General features: G+C 36.1%; 2 protein-coding genes across 4 annotated transcripts in view; one reads left to right on the forward strand and one right to left on the reverse strand.

Annotated features, from left to right (window-relative positions):
• LOC136027075 (cell division control protein 42 homolog) overlaps positions 1-9649 on the forward strand; it is a 68928-nt gene extending 59279 nt beyond the window's left edge. For all 3 annotated transcript variants that reach the window (XM_065704013.1, XM_065704015.1, XM_065704014.1), the window contains 2 exons: positions 2686-2880; positions 9065-9649. In XM_065704013.1, the coding sequence (XP_065560085.1) occupies positions 2686-2880; positions 9065-9373 (504 nt within the window). In that variant the 3' untranslated portion in view covers positions 9374-9649. The remainder of the gene's footprint in view (positions 1-2685; positions 2881-9064) is intronic.
• Positions 9650-13484: 3835 nt separating this feature from the next.
• LOC136027693 (piggyBac transposable element-derived protein 3-like) lies at positions 13485-14123 on the reverse strand. Its single transcript, XM_065705142.1, has one exon. The coding sequence runs from the start codon at positions 14121-14123 to the stop codon at positions 13485-13487; it is 639 nt and encodes a 212-aa protein (XP_065561214.1).
• Positions 14124-16503: the final 2380 nt, after the last annotated feature.

Raw genomic sequence — 16503 nt, forward strand, 5'->3', positions numbered from 1 at the left:
TTCCCCCATTAAAGGTTCCTCCAAGGAAAGATACTCCCACATAGGCCCCTTCCCTCAACCCCACACCCAAACCACAAAAATTCCCCTGAAAACGTCGGTACACTTCCCAATAACCATTACTGTATGTAAACATTGGTCAAAGTTTGTAACTTACAGCCCCTCCCCCAGGGACTGTGGGGGAGTAAGTGATCCCCAAAGACATAGTTATTATGGTTTTCGACTATGCGGAACAAAATGGCTATCTTAAAATTTTGATCCGTTGACTTCGGGAAAAAATGAGCGTGGGAGAGGGCCTAGGTGCCCTCCAGTTTTTTGGTCACTTAAAAAGGGCACTAGAACTTTTGATTTCCGTTAGAATGAGCCCTCTTGCAACACTCTAGGACCACTTGGTCGATACGATGACCCCTGGGAAAAAAACAAAAAACAAATAAACACGCACCAGTGATCTGTCTTCTGGCAAAAAGTACGAAATTCCACATTTTTGTAGATTGGACCTTGAAATTGTTTTCTATTGAGTTCTCTGATACGCTGAATTCGATGGTGTGATTTTCGTTAAGATCCTATGACTTTTAGGGGGTGTTTCCCCACTATTTTCCAAAATAAGGCAAATTTTCTCAGGCTCGTAACTTTTGATAAGAAAGACTAAATTTGATGAAAATTATATATTTAAAATCAGCATAAAAATCCAATTCTTTTTATATATCTTTTAGCATCGAAGTTCCGTTTTTTAGAGTTTCGTTTACTATTGAGCCGGGTCGCTCCTTACTACAGTTCGTTACCACGAACTGTTTGATTAAAGGTCACTAACGTACTAAAAATACTTTTTGGATGAAGTCTTGACAATGCTAAGTCTTGCAAAAAAGGGACTTGAAAACTGTTTATGGAATACCAGGGATCTTCTCCGGTCTTGGGGCTCTAAGGACCTTAGGGACATAGCGGGAACCCTGTAATCAGGACATAAATTGGGATTGAAAATATGTTTGATATAAATTAAGACTTTAGTTATAAAAACTAATTTTCTTTTCAAATTGAACTTTTAAAAGTGGTAAGATCTTGTTCTTAAAGTTCCTTTTTGTCCAAGCAACTTACAGCGGGGTTAACCAATCGTTTTATTAAGTTTACAGAAGTTCTATATTTAGTAAAACTGCTGAAAAAGTATTTTTTGTTCTGTTAAGCAGTAATTAATACTACCAATTAACACTAATTAGTACTGAGGGTTGCTCTGCGTGCGATCCGGCTTCCAATCTCGGGTAATATTTGCCCTTTTAGGTTTCAACTTGCTTTCAAGCCAAAATCTTTAGAATTCTAGACACTGAATAATACTAATTTGGGGGATTTTCTTCGCACAGCCAACGGTATTTGAATACAGAGAGGGTTTCTGGAATGTTTGTATGTTGGGGGGGGGGCTGTTGCCCTATGACCGCTCCCATTTCAAGGTTTCTTCTCGAATTTCTTCTATTCGCTATATATCGATAAGTAATCTATTATTGGATGTTTTTTTAATATTGTCTTCTCCCGAATAAGTCACATTAAATGCCTTACAAAAAGAGTCGATTGTTCAGTTATCCAACCGAATACGATTATTCGTAGTTTCTTGAGTGATGGCCTTCAAAATTGTGATATTTCAAATGAGGTCCGTTGAAAATGTCTAGAATGACCTTTTTCATTAAAGGGCCATCCCATGTTAACATTCTTTTTCCTGTCTGTACTTAAACCAGGACTTGTACCTATTTTTGTCAATTATGGTATGTTTGTTCACCTGTCATGGAAAATTCTCCTTCTGTCTGTCCGGAAATGGGATTTAATTACCCTAATTACAGAAGTGTCGTTTAGTTAATTAAGATGGTGAAATAACCCGTAAAAATCTTGGTGCTGCCCGATTTATCTTGATAATATCTTTGTGCTGAATTTGACGATGGAGTACATTGGACATTTGCCAAGACCAGTGCTTAAAAGAACCATTCACGCGTTTATGGATGTTACTTTTGGAATTTTGGCACTCCATGACGTATGTGTCAGAGTTTGTGGGACAGAGGAACCTTTATTGGACGATTTAGCAGCTCCTACTCTTTTCATATTCTTTACAAAAGGATACAACAATCTTCTTTGTTACAACAAGATTAATGATAAGCTTTATCCGTAGTCTCTGGATTCTTCGGTTCGAACCTTTCTGGTTCCTTCCACCCTCAATTTTTTTTTCTCCTACTGTTTCAGATATCAGGACCCTTCGTCCTCCCTATTTACGTGTCTGTTTATCAGGTTATGACAGGTTTGGTGAATTTTTGCTCAACATTTTGGTTTTTTTTTTTGGGGGGGGGCAAAGAAATTGGAATGTTTTTATATTTAGTAGTCAAAACCGAACAGCCTTTTTGCATTACTTTTTTTTGTTCGTGCATTGTTTGTTAAACAAGTAATACAAATAAATGGAAGTATAAATTAAGGAAACTTGAGTCCGTGAAACACTTCAGAAAAGCCGTTGATTTTCCTTGTGAGGGACAAAGTTTTGTCCTTTCTGGACAAAACTGCTAAATTTTTGGCATACAATCCCCAAAGTCCAAAATATCCTTTTTACTAGGCTATATTTTATAGCTTTTTTAACCTTGGGGTCTTTGCCTACCTGAACTCTCTGTGGGATCCTCCACTCGTATTCTTAGCTTTCCTTTTACTAATTTAGTCCTTTTACAGGAGGAGTTTGACTCTCTGAGACCTTTCGCATATCAAGAGCCGGTGACAGACGTATTCATTTTATGTTTCAGTGTGGTGTCTCCTTCTTCATTTGAGAATGTCACATCAAGATGGTTCCCTGAAATTCGAAAATATAGCCCGGTTACGCCTATAATACTCGTTGGCACGCAATCAGATTTGAGGCATGATGTAAAGGTATCTCCATTTTCTTTATCTCTCTACATCTCTTTCTCCTCCCCTCTCTCTCTCTCTCTCTCTCTTGATTTCTCTGTCCTCTTCTTGCTCTCTTTAGGACACTTGCCGAAATAACTTTTTCTATATTCTGTTCGAATTAAGCAGACGGATCTAACCAGAAATTAGATTTTGACCATTGTTCTAGAAGTTTTATTATTTTGCAAAAAAAAAAAGTCATGGGATTGTCCTTCTCTGTAAGTTTTTAAATGTAAACTGTTCAAAAGACCAGCTTTTGGGGGAATAGGGGATAATAAAACTTATAAAAAGAAATATTTTTGCTGGGATTTGTGATTTTTTATTTATAGAGGCAGTTGTTTTACCACCCCTCCCTCCCCTCTCTGTGGACCTATACTTTGCAGAATGAGGAACTTGGAATTGGAGTTGTATGGACATTTTTTAAAACAAATCGTATCATTTTCGAAAAGAACATCCGGTGGAATTATTACGTGCATGAATATTTACAAGTAAAAATGTGCAATGACAAACTCAAGGGAATACTTATAATTTGGCAGAAATATATTCACTGCTATCTGCGCGAAATACGCAAAATCTGGCTTAAGATCTCAAAGTGAAAAAGAAGATGTAGTTTTTTTTATTTACAGATCCATTCTTTCTTCCAAAACTACACACGGTAGACGTTAAGCAACATTTTCTTTTCGCAAAAAACGTTACTTTGTCCGCTAGATGTCATATCACCTTTGATTCATGTTTGCCAAGTTCTGGGGATGACGATTGCCTAAATGGCGAAAATCATTAAACGACCGGCCTTGGTTACAAGCCCCATTTTCAAAATGGCTTACTGAGATTAATTGCAATTGATTTTAGTCACTGAGAGGCAATAAAAATATTGCAATACGCTGTATTGAACGCGAGGGGAATCTCACAATTTTTAAATTCAGGAGTACATCTATTGTTTTCTTTCGTCAGATTAATTTTGTCCTCTCTCCCTAAAATTAAATCCTACTGATATTGGATATTTTTAAATTAAATTTTTTAATAATGGATGGTTTTGAGTCTTTTGACTGGCTTTGTCGTTTCCACCCCTGAAATGGAAACTTGTTCATATAGGCTGGCAGAGGCGTAGATGTGGACGTAGAGTTAAATGACTGGATCATTGTGCCAAATTTATGGCTAGTTCCGAACAAACATACAAGAAAAAGTAGGCTAATTGAGAACTTTTCTTAGAAATATTGCAATATCAAATTTTAACAAAACAAGAAGTGTTTACCTTTGCTGATAATGTCACTTCATGATAAGAGTTTCAAAAAAAAGAGAAAAAATAAATGTAATATTTGTTCTTTTTTTTATTTTTTCTCAACGGAAAAAGATAACACTTTTTCAAATTCATCAGTTAAAAAAATGATAAAATAAACTTTTTACTCGTAAAAATATTACCTAAAATAAACAATGTTTAAAGAAGCAGAATTTTACAGCATTCTCTTCTATTAATTAAAACAAAGTTTTTGAAAGAAAAAAAAATTCCGATGCCATAACCTAAAAAGATTGGACGAATAAATTTAATCCATGATGAAAAGATCTTAAACTGCCTAATCAAGTTAGATTTAATAGTAACAGATATTGCTATGAACGAATAAATAAAATCTAAATTGAAATTGAAATAAAATATTTGGGCTGGTCAAAATCAAACCGAACAAAAATTATCACAAATAAGAGATTGCTACTCCCCCAACGGTTTTTAACGGTTCCTTTAGCCCAAATCAATTACAGGCGAAGTTTCAAGCCCTACGCACAATTTTCAGGTGAATCAATATTTTGTTTCCATTTTTCATGTAGCCTACATTTAGTTTCCCTTGCCTTGAGTGTTATGGGTAGAAGTTTTGAAGGAGTTAAAAAAAAATATTTTGACCCTTTTTAGACCTTATTTTAAGCAAACCACATATAAATAAATATGCATTGTCAGTTTAATATACATAATACTGATATTTGTTCCTTAAAATGTTCATAATATTTGATTTATTAAAGTTATAAAAGTGAAAACATTTTAAAATTTATTTTTCAGTCAAGTGAAAATTATATTCTACCCTTCGAACGGCATAGGAGTTTTGAGTCCTCATTTTAATTTCTGCTCGCTTTGGGTTTGACTCGGTTATTTATTGTAGTTTCTGTTTGTTTTAGGTTTCATTTAGCCTATTTATCGACGCTGACTTGTGGTAGTTTTACACTTGGTAGATTATTTGATTTTTTTTGCTCATTTTTGGTTTAATGGAGTTCTTCACTTTTCTTTGAAAAACTTATTTTGTGGAAAAGAATTTTTGTTATCAATTTCTGTTCGTTTTATATCGACATATTCTTTTCAGGGAAAAAGAAAATACTGTTTTAAATCTTGTTGAATTTTCTTTAAGAATTTATAGTTTGGCCTGCTATTTGTATGCTGGAGAAATTTTTTCTACACACTCTTTTAAAAATCTGGACACAAATAGTAGTGTTTAATTTATTTTTATACCTCCTCTGAAATAGAAAACTTGATACCACTCGCAAAAAGAAATCCACCTATGCTCTTGTAAAGCTTGAATACGCTTGTACTCTTTTCATTTAGTTAAATTTAAGAGTGGAAGTAGCAATAGAACTAGCACCCAAAGTTTGAACTTAATACGCTTAGTCGTTCTTGGGATCCTTCTGAGATGCTTTATTGGCAATTAGTATTAACACAGTACTTTTTTATTTAATCTTAAGGCAACATTTAGCTTTTCAACATAATTAGTAAATTGTAGAACTGTGGGGGAGTTGACCTACACAATAGCCCTAGAGATACAGTTACAAGACCGTTCGGCTACGCTAAACAAAATAGCTATCTAAAATTTTGATTGGAAGTGTTTGGAAAAAAAGAGCTAAAGAGGGGGGCTGGTTGCCCTCCAATCACTTTTCGATCTTAAAAAGGGTACTAGAACTAAGAATTTGCAACCAAATTAGCTCCTAAAATATCGATGATATTACTTTCTGTGATAGAGTAGCGCTGCCTACGATATTGCTTATATGCCCTTTTAATACATGCATGCGCATAGTTTTTTCTTTAAATGAAACTCTCCCTCTAGACGTTTCAACTCAATGCCTTAATCACAGTAACCGTAGAAGTAGTATCAAAAGCATACACAGTGTCTTCTGGCTAGTTCAAAATCTGTCACAACTTACCCGGAAAGGTCTAACTTAATAATGTAAGCCGATATTGATATTGCTATTGATATTGCTCTGTCACCCTGATGACAATCTACATGATCATAGTTTGTCTTGATTTAGTTCAGCAACCGCCTAAATATTCCTTGAAAGCTCCACCATAATACCCTTAGCTTGTGTAGTAGGAGTAGTTGTTGTAGCAGTAGTAGCATTAGTAGCCGTATGCACATATCACCTTTTTTCAAAATCCCCTTTAACACACGCTGAAATATTTAACTTGACACCATCAACCGGTCCGGAAGCATTATTGATACGTCCTCTTGACAACCTGTGTGGGCATAGTGTATTTCAGTTTATTCCGATACAGTTACAATATTACCAAAAATTATCGCCTTGATACCCTTAGGTTTATCAGCAGTATTAGTAGCACCAGAAGTTATAGTAGTAGCAGTAAGAGTATAGTTAATAGTGGTAGTCTTAGCTTTAGTAGCAGTAGTAGTAGTAGCAATAATAATAATAGTAGTAGTAGTAGTAGCTGTAGGAGTAGAGGTAGTAGTACTATGATGCAAACATTGTCTTTTAGTTAGTTCAACGTCCTCCACAACGAGCGTTGTATGTTTTAATTTCACAACGAAACTGTTATTAAGATATTGCTGATATGCCCTTTTGACAACCTGCATACGGATGGCAGGTTGTCATCCAAACAACAGAAATTCTCAGAAATATTCTCTGAAAATTTCACCTTCATACCCTTAGGCATAGTTGCCTCCATCTGACGCTGCTTTTGAGTGTCATCCCAAGTGTTACCTCCTGTTGGATTTGTGTTTACATGCAACCCAGTCAAAGCTACATATAAGATTTGTCCATAAATAATTAATCATACAATGAATGTATTATTCTAAGTCCCCAAAGACTTCTAAGCCTGCAAAAGAAGGGGAATGCACACATTTCAGTTAATCACTAAAAGAAATTTTTTAAACACATTAAAAAAATTAATTAATACTAAATAAGGGAGACATCTCCTTGATCCTTTGGAGTTTGGCTTGCAATTTCAGGTTGTTAATTATATACCAGCTGTGTTCACCAGAAAAGCATTCCGAGATGATGCGGCGCCTGAGTACAACTCGTACAGGTGCGGTACAACGAATTGTTCTTGTTCGCGAAATAGACCTTGTGATTTAAATTTATTCAAAAGCGTTATAGAATTATTTCTCCTATAATATTCTATAATTGTTTAAAGCTTTTTCTATCTATAATCGAGACACAGGTGGACAAAATTTATATGCTGAACTAGTATTTTAAAGAGGTTTTATTAATAAGAACGTTGTATAAAATACTTAGCAGTTTTTATGTAGAAGAACATACCTGAGTTTTTAAGTTTATATTATTCGTATTTATACTCTGGTGTGTTATTATTCGTAAATTCATTAGGACCGTGTACAAACACATTTTTCAATTCATTTGTGTATTAATAAGAGCTTTGTGGTATTTTTCTAGTTTGGGAGCAAACTATCCATAAGACCTGCTCGCCAAAGAGGTGAGTGTGAGAGTGATCTTTTTTAATCTTCTGAGCAAACGAAAAAAAAAATAAAACAAATCTTCAAGGTCATCAGCAATAGGCCCAAGTGTACACAGATTTTATTCATAAACAGCATAAATTGCCACAGTTTGTGTGAATGTTGTTCAAAGTCTTAGCAAAATTCATGTCTGACCCTCATCTGTTTGAAAATGTTTAAGAATCATTTAGCTTCTCTTCGGAGGCTGCAGAATTGGATAATCCATGCTTTTGTTGGCAGTCTCTAATTTCGATAGCAGTTTCTTCTCCTATAAGGAGTGCCCACGCTCTTCCAAATATAGGCTACTCAAGTTTCTCAGTGTTTTTTTTGGCCTCCTTACGCCCTGGGTAAAATTTTTATTAACCTTATAAACTTATTAACAAAATTATTTTTAATTTATTAATTAACTAATAATTTATTTTTTAGTTATTTTTGTTTATTGTTTGAGTTATTTATTTGTGATTAATCATTTTAATTTAATTATTTTAATAGCTATTATTTAATTATATTTTAATTTATTTTTATTTTTTAATTTATTAATAATTTCTACATCATTTTCTATTTATCAACTTTGCCCTCTACTTTATTAATAAAAATTTCAGAATTACATAATGATTATAACCGTTAGACTATTTGTTTGAAATTCTGCGCCCCTAAAAATTCTGTGCCCAGTGCAAGTGGTCTGTGCTCTGTCCCTTCCCTAAAACCGCCTCTGACCTTTCTCGTTTGTTTCAATTTGTTTTGTTGAATTCTTTCTTCATTAATGCGTGAGCACTCACTTAATTTGTTTCCGACGGACCATGTCTGTCATTACTTTACTCGTTCTGATTCTAATTTTCCTTAACCTCTGATCAGATGGATTGATCTAGTTTTACTTTATGTATTTGTCTGTTTAAATTTACAATTTTCTAGATGATCAAATAGCTGTCTTTCCCTTCCTTTGTTGAAAAAACTAGTAACATCCCTTTGCTTAATTTTCATTCAATGTTGATTCAAACTTGTCTCTAGTTATATACAGCTTCTTTCGTCTGGTTTGGTAGCTGTTCACTTTGTCCATCTCCCTGATATTCTGTCAATGCTAAATTATAAGATGTTGAGTCTTCAATCAAATTCAGTAATTTGTAATATGTCTTCTATCCTTTTTTCGGCACTGTACCCGTGTGCTTTTTAAGTGCCCTCACTGCTTAACAAGTGGTGTTTTTATTTCACATTGTTATAAATAATTTAGATATCAAATTATATTGCTTATTTACTCAACAACTACAAAAAAAGTTTTTCCGAAGTTTGAAGAATAGTGCCCTCGGCCGAGTATATAAAGGCCATATTTGTAATCAGCGCTATCGATTAACCCATATTCCTTATCAAATCTTGTGCTGCTCCCTGGCCACCTACTAGTTACAGTTCGGTGTTTGGCTCCTTGACAATTGTTATATTTATTCCAACTCCTTCTTTTATAGACGCTGGCACAACTGTCCCAATGGGGAGATCGACCTGTCAGCGAAGTACAAGCTCAGCGCCTCGCTGTCGAAATTAAAGCTGAAAGATTCATTGAGTGCTCCTCACTGACTCAGAAAAATTTAAAAGAGGTTTTTGATGAAGCTATTATCGTCGCAATCCGCCACAATGAAGAACTAGAACAATTAACAATTGGACGAAAACGAGGCAAAAAGCTTTTACGAAACAAATCTAAAGACAGAGGGAGACCAAAAAGTGTGAAGAGTAAGCAACCGTTCTGGCTGAGGATTTTTTGCTTCCTTAAAAAGTAACTGTTAAGGTGGTAACTAAGATATATCTGTGATGTTATTATGGTACTTTTTATACATGTTCAATTGGACGCCTTTTTTCCTGAAATTTTGCTACGAATGACTTGTTTATGAAAGTGACCTATGTTTATTAGACGCTTATTATATTCGTACTCTTCTATTTTGTGTTATAGACATTTCATGTTGTATATTGACCATACTTGGTAAAACGTTTAAAACTTGTGTCTTTCATTTTATTCCATGACACTCATTTTATATAAATAAAAATCGTATTGCTTACATTAATTATCTTAAATATCCTGTGACCAGGGATAAGAACCAGCTGTTCATCAAAATAAAAATTGTTACTCCTTGTCATTTTCTTACAGTGTAATTGCAAAAAAGAAAGACGTTACTTTCCTATAGTTCCTGGATAATGGGCTTTAATGGCATTTATTTACAAATATGGCATATTCTAGTTAGTCAATCTACTATTTCATAAGGGTATGCCAAGAAAAGAAACAAAATAGTCCCGTCCTTCTGAAACATCATTGGTTCTCTTGTGTTTCTCTGTGAAATACTTACCCAATAGAAAGAATGAAAGTTTTTCGAGACACAAGATTTTTTACAAGTAGCCTCTCCGTGGCAATTTTCAAGAATAAGAATGGCAATTTTAGTTTTCAAGAATATGACTAGTACCGTAAGGATAACTAATTGTATTGTTGTCCTAACTTTTGCTATTGAAGTCATTAGGGATTAAGAGTAATGCTTTGGGATTGTTGTGTATGAAGGGGCAAATTTGGTCAGAACACCAGATTTTTGTTACTAAACTTAGGGAAAATTTTGCCGTTTTTCCCAAACTTTCACTTTCCCCACAAATTTTCATGAGTTTATTTAAAAATTTGTAGTGTTTTAAGTTTTGTTTTTTCCTCATTGAGCTAATTTTTCCCAAGATCTTACAACGAAATTTAGGAAAAAGTATCATTGAAAAAATGGGAATGGTTGGGTGGATTTTGTCAAAACCTCCCAATTTTTTGCAACTAGTTTAAAAAGTCAGGATTCTACATAAGATTCGACATACTTTTTCGAAGCTTTCCGATTCAAACCAAAGTTTTTCTCAGTTTCTGTCTCAAGAAATCGGCAAAAACTGATGATGAAAAATTCGGGAATGTAATCAGTTAAAAAGCTTCAGACAGCTACGTGATGACATCGCTGGCGGAATCGAAAATAAGTGGGATCTGACTCAAGGGGAAGGCTCAGAGACCCTTTCTTCCTCCTTTCTGAGGGCATAAGGAGGTGGATCAATTTTGGAGGGAAAACCTAAAATGCTCAGAATTCTAAAAAATAGGATCTGGCTCAAGGAGAGGGTCCAGATACCCCTCCCTTCCCATTTTTGGGGGAAGGGGGGAACCCAAAATATGTGCATATATTGGAAAACCAATATGTACCTTCGTTATTACATGTTTTGTATGTTCCTACGTCAAGCTTTACAATATATAAGGGAAACAAAAAAAGTCGCATTTTTGCTGATAGGAGCTTGATACCACTACAGTAGGGTTTTCTGATACGTTTTTCTGATGGTGTGATATCATCAAGATTCTAGTACTTTTAAGGGATGTTTCCCCCTTTTTTCGAAAATCAGGCAATTTCTTTCAGGCTCGTAGCCTTTAATCGGTAAGATTAAACTTAATAAAACTTATATATTTAAAATTTCCTTAACAAGCTGATTCTTTTAATATATCTATTGGTATCAAGATCTGTTCTTTATAGTTTCGGTTACTATTGAACCGGTTTGCTCCTTACTTACAGTTCATCACCACAAACTGTTAGAGGAGACATAAAAAATTAAATGTATGACCTTGTGGGCGCAATGTTTTGTTTTTTGTATCTTCTGACGAGGACACACCGTATAGAAAGAAATGTCGAAGAAACCTCGAGAGGGGCTTATTCTATAGAAATTGAATGTTCTAGTTCCCTCTTTAAGAGTCAAAGTAATTGGAGGGCAACAAGCCCCCCTCCCTCTTCATTTCCTCAAACACATCCAATCAAAATTTGATATAGCCATTTTGTTCAGCAAAATTGAAATGTCAAGGAATTATGTGTTTGGGGATTAGCCCCTTCCCAACATCCCCCAGGGCAATGGTTGTAAGTTATACCCCGGGGGTATATAGAGTTTTTATGGAAGGGGTGTTCACATAAATTTCTTGCGGGACTCATTTTATTGGTAATCAGAAGTTCTAGTGCCCTTTTTAAGAATTGAAGTGATCGGGAGCAACTAGCCTCCCCCCAGCTCTTGTTTTCCTCAAATGCATCCGATAGAAATTTAGAGACAGCTATTTTATTAAAAAAAATAGTCTAAAGATGACATAACAAGGCCTTCTGGGTTGATATCCAGCCCATCCCGGGTCTGGGGGCAATGATTGTAAGTTATGCCCCGAGGCCTATAAGGTTTCTTATGAAAGGGCAGTCGTATCAACTTTAGAGGAAGCTCATTTGATAGGAAATTGAAAGTTCTTGTTCCTTTTTAACAGTCAAAAGTGATAGTAGGGAATAACCATTTTGTTTAAAATAGACCAAAGAACATATAACAATGCCTCCAGGGTTGATACCCACCTCCTAGAGCCCTGGGTCAAGGGTTGTAAGTTGTTCCCTCGGGCATGTAAGATTTTTATGGAGGGGGTAGTCGTATAAACTTGGGATAGGGCTCGTTTCATTGGAAATCGGAGGTTCTAGCGCCCTTTTTAAGAGTAAAAGGCGACTTTGGGGCAGCCAGTCCCCACGTCCATCATTTCCCAAAACAGATCCAATCAAAATTCCAAGAGAACTATATTGTTTATTATTGTTGAAAGGTCCATTAGTTATACCTTTGGGGATGTCAACCACCCCAGAGTCTTCAGGTCAAGGGCTGTAAGTTAGGCAGTTCGTCCCTCGTTTATATATAGTATTTTTGATTGAAATTTACTTTCAAAATAGATGAAGCGCATTCAGGTGAGCCTTTCAGAAAACGTTGAGAGTGTGTTGTACCAAATTAATGCTTCTTACATGCATACGGGTTGTCAAATGGGCTTAACTCACAAAGGACTGAGTATGATAATTTAGAACGTTCAGGAAATGATAACGGTAAGTTGTGGCGGATTTTGAACCAGCCAGAAGATACTGTGTGTGTGCATTTAATACTGCTTCTACGGTTATTTTAACTAATGACACTAGGGGTATTTAACCCTTTCAGTGACGAATTATTTTCCTTCGATAGAAAATTCTAAAAACCAGACTGCGTGACACCTTGGGGTACCTAATCATCGTCAATTTTTTTTAGATTTTTTGGAGGAACCTTTCTATGTTTTCTAGCGTGTACTCAGTTGAGGACAGTGTGATCAACTTTGTACTTTTTCATCAGATATAGTGAGTTTATTGAGAAGTTATAAAAAAATACTAAGCACAGACAAATTTCACTTTTTAATGTGGAACTCTTTGAAGCAGTTCCTGTCCTCTTCTAGACACAATGGAACATTGCATTTCAAACACATAGTGCGAGTTTTCAACACGCATGGCGAGTTTTTACACCTACTCTGGCCCTTTACTTTTTGAGTCCAATGAGAGAATGTATCATTTTTCACTGCTGAGCACGGACGCTGAAACTTCATCTTTCTTTTGCGAGATGCTGATTCGTCTACATTTTCATGTTCGTCCTCCTCACTAGAGGTGAGAGACCTTGGCGACCCCTTCTTCTGGGGGTCATGCCTTCAGCAGACGTAAGCGCCTCTGCTATTTCCATGCGGAAGGAGAGCAAGTCCATCGAGCGTTCTGCTTTGGCCTTCCGATCAGCTACATATTCTAGCCATGAATTGCAGATGGATAGGTCGACCATGTGGAAGATCAGTCTCATGGTCCATTTCTAGATCTAATGAATGTTCGGTAATATGATAGCATTTGATCCATCTTGTCCACTTCACCCATATACTGGTTATACAGGGATACAACTTGGGGCTGGTCAACCTGCAAGTAGGCTTTTGTTTGTTTACACCATCTGCGTACCTTGTTCACTGCTCCACTTCCAATCATATTCGATGCAAGGATAACTGATCTGTTGTCCATCCATTTCATCAAGCAGGTATCTCCACTACTAGCCACTACTTCACAGAATGATCCCCTTCCCTTCCAGCCTAGCTCCCTGAAGCCTGTTGCTTCGTATAGTGCCTGTTCCGTAGAGGCCCATCTCACTTAGTCTTTCCAGCAAAGCCAAAGACGTAAAGAAATTGTCGAAATAAAGTTTAGTAAATTCCACAAGCTGATGTCGTCCAGCAAGATTCAAAACCATACATGCTCCGAGGCCAAAGCTTTTGTACTCTTCAACCATGTTCGTCTTTTTGCCCTGATAAATTTCAAAAGAGAGTACTCTTCCATCCGCATTACACAGCACGAAGATTTTGATGCCCCATGGGCAAGGTTTTCCCCGAATATACTGTTTGATATCAAGGTTTCCAGTAAAAGGGACCATCTGCTCGTCACAGGAGAGGTGCTCAGACGGAGAAATAGTCTGCGTTTTCTTCTGCACAATATCAATAATAGGTCGCACTTTCCAAAGACGATCCAAGTTATCAGGGTCTTTGGAAGTATTATCAACCAAGTGAACGAAGGACCGAAGGCGGGAAAATCTGTTGAAGTTCATCGTATCAGCGATGAGTGGGATGCGCGTTCGTGTACCCCAGTACATCCGGTATCGTAGGAGATTGAAAACCTCCATGGCAACGTGAATCCCAAAAAACTTCTTCATTTCGACTACGTTAGTATCAATGGATTTTCCAGTCTTCTGGACGGAGTACAGGTTGGTTTGGTTCGCAGTGATTTCAAAAAAATCTTCTGTTAGATATTCCGTAAAATAGTTTATAGGCTCATCATGACCTGGTACAGGTAGACTTGGGGCTGTGCTTTTATAAGCTATATCAAATTTTTTCTTCTTCCAAACCTTGGTTCTGCCCTTCCTCGGTGGAGGCCTTACATCAACCTCCTCGCCTTCAGTTGATGCACTTTAACTGGAACTCACTGCTGCCGTTCCTGCATTGGGTCGAGGGTCGTAATCGTCCTGCTCCTCGTCGCTATCCAGAAGGTCTGTATCGGAAATGTCACTGTCAATTTGATCAAAAATGTTCAAAATTTGCTGCTGGTTGACGCGCAAACGCCTTGGACGCTGCGAAGGACCTGGAAAAAAAATAGTTGTAAAACTGCACTCATTGCCCTGTTCGTCATTATTAGGATAAAGAAAACGGTGTAGAAGTGATAAAAAAACATTTCTAGATACGACTTTCTTTAGCTGTTTATTTTATCTTTATTATCTTTAGCTGTTTCTTGCACTATACAGATGCATCCTTTTGACCATTTAGATGCACATCGTGACTTTTTATTTAATTAATTTATTTTTAACCCATGTCGTTTACAAAAATGACACTTCGAAAGTTTCGATAATACACTTAGTAGTTCCTAAGATATACAGTAAGTTCCTAAGTGTATTTCGGAAAACATAGATGTAAATAGTGTATTTTGATCTAGTTTAACATACTGCTGAACATTCCTTGGAAATTTCCAACTAACAACCCACCCTTAGCCATTCCTGGGATATTGCAGATGCACCTTTTGGTAAACCTGGATGAACATCTAAATTAACCTCATCCATAGCATGCCCTAAAAGTTTTACCTTAATGCTCTCAGCCTTTTCATACTTTCAGGTTCAAACAGGCCCTTTGTCCCACTAATGACACCTTAAATGTAAACAATGGTCGACTTGCACAATTAATATCCCTTGTCAGAGGGGCATGACACCCCTAGGTCCATAGTTACTGGGCTTTTCAACTATGCTAAGAAAAAATGGCTTGGGAGTGGCTGGTTGTCCTCTAATAACTCTCAATTCCTAATCAGGATACTTGAAATTCCAATCAAATGGGTCCCCTCTTAAGTTTTTAAGACCACTCGTACCATTCGAATTGGTCTGGGGAAAACAAAAAAGAAGCAAATGCGCTGCCTATGAATTATATTTTTCATATTTTGAAGTATATATTTCAAATTGTGTGTGTTTAACAACGAAAATTAAAATATTTTTTCATCAGCCTGGTGAAAGTTTAAAAAGAATTTTAACAGAAAAATAACTGAATCTCAGGACCAAACGAGTCTTATAGTTCTATGAACAACAATCAAAGTTCTTCTTAAGGAAACAACCTAGGAAAATCATCTAGAACCCAACTTCAAATTTACAAATTTACAACCCAACTTAGCATTTACAACCCCAACAAATTACAACCCTTATTTACAACCCAACTTAGTCAAAGAAATGTACAAATTACAGCTTTTACGTTTTCCCTCTCCTTCCGAGAATTTTTCAAATAGATTTACCACGTGTAAATTCACCGTACATAGAATATTATATTTGAAAGAAACAACGAAAAAATCAATGTAAAAAATACACGCCGCTTGCTCAGTTTGCTATGCGTTGATCACACTATACTCGGTTGAGGACACGTAGTTTGAGAAAAATCGCCTGCCCTCCAGTGTTCACGCAGTTAGTCTATTTTTGGCCACTAGATGTCTTTACTTATCTTGTCTGAGTATTAGTTGTTAGATATGGCCTTAGATTCATCCATATTCTTACACATAGACTGGAGTCTTACCTGGTTCTGCACTATTTTGAGATCCATCCATTCCTCAACTTCAAACTTTTGTATAAAATGGAGTTTTGAAGTTAGAACTTTCAAACTTTTTTCAGATTATTTCTTGATGAATGAAGCTTATGGCGCGCTAATTTGAATGCATATTTACCTGTAACATAAGACACTAGGTGGCAGATAATGGTATGTTCTCAACTGAAAACAAAATGACTGAAAGGGTTAAGTGAAATTTTTAGGGACCGTTTAGGGGAGTTTCAATTAACCGAAAAGACTATGTGCATGCAGGTTTTCTAAAGGACATACAAGCAATATTATAGATAGCACTGCTCTATTATAGCTAGCAATATCGTTTGAACCTTTAAAGAAGCTAATTCAATTGAAAATTAAAAGTTGTAGTGCCCTTTTTACGAGTAAGAATAAGTTCGGTGGAAGGCAGCCCTCATCCTTAGCACATAATATTCCAAACCCTTCTAATCAAGCTTTTGAGACAACCATTTT

Source organism: Artemia franciscana, chromosome 5 (genome assembly GCF_032884065.1).
Source record: "Artemia franciscana chromosome 5, ASM3288406v1, whole genome shotgun sequence".
Classification (NCBI taxonomy): domain Eukaryota; kingdom Metazoa; phylum Arthropoda; class Branchiopoda; order Anostraca; family Artemiidae; genus Artemia; species Artemia franciscana.

What these genes read in the sequence shown, in the direction of transcription:
- LOC136027693 (XM_065705142.1), bottom strand. Translation starts at nt 14,123, where the DNA reads ATGAAGAAGTTTTTTGGGATTCACGTTGCCATGGAGGTTTTCAATCTC.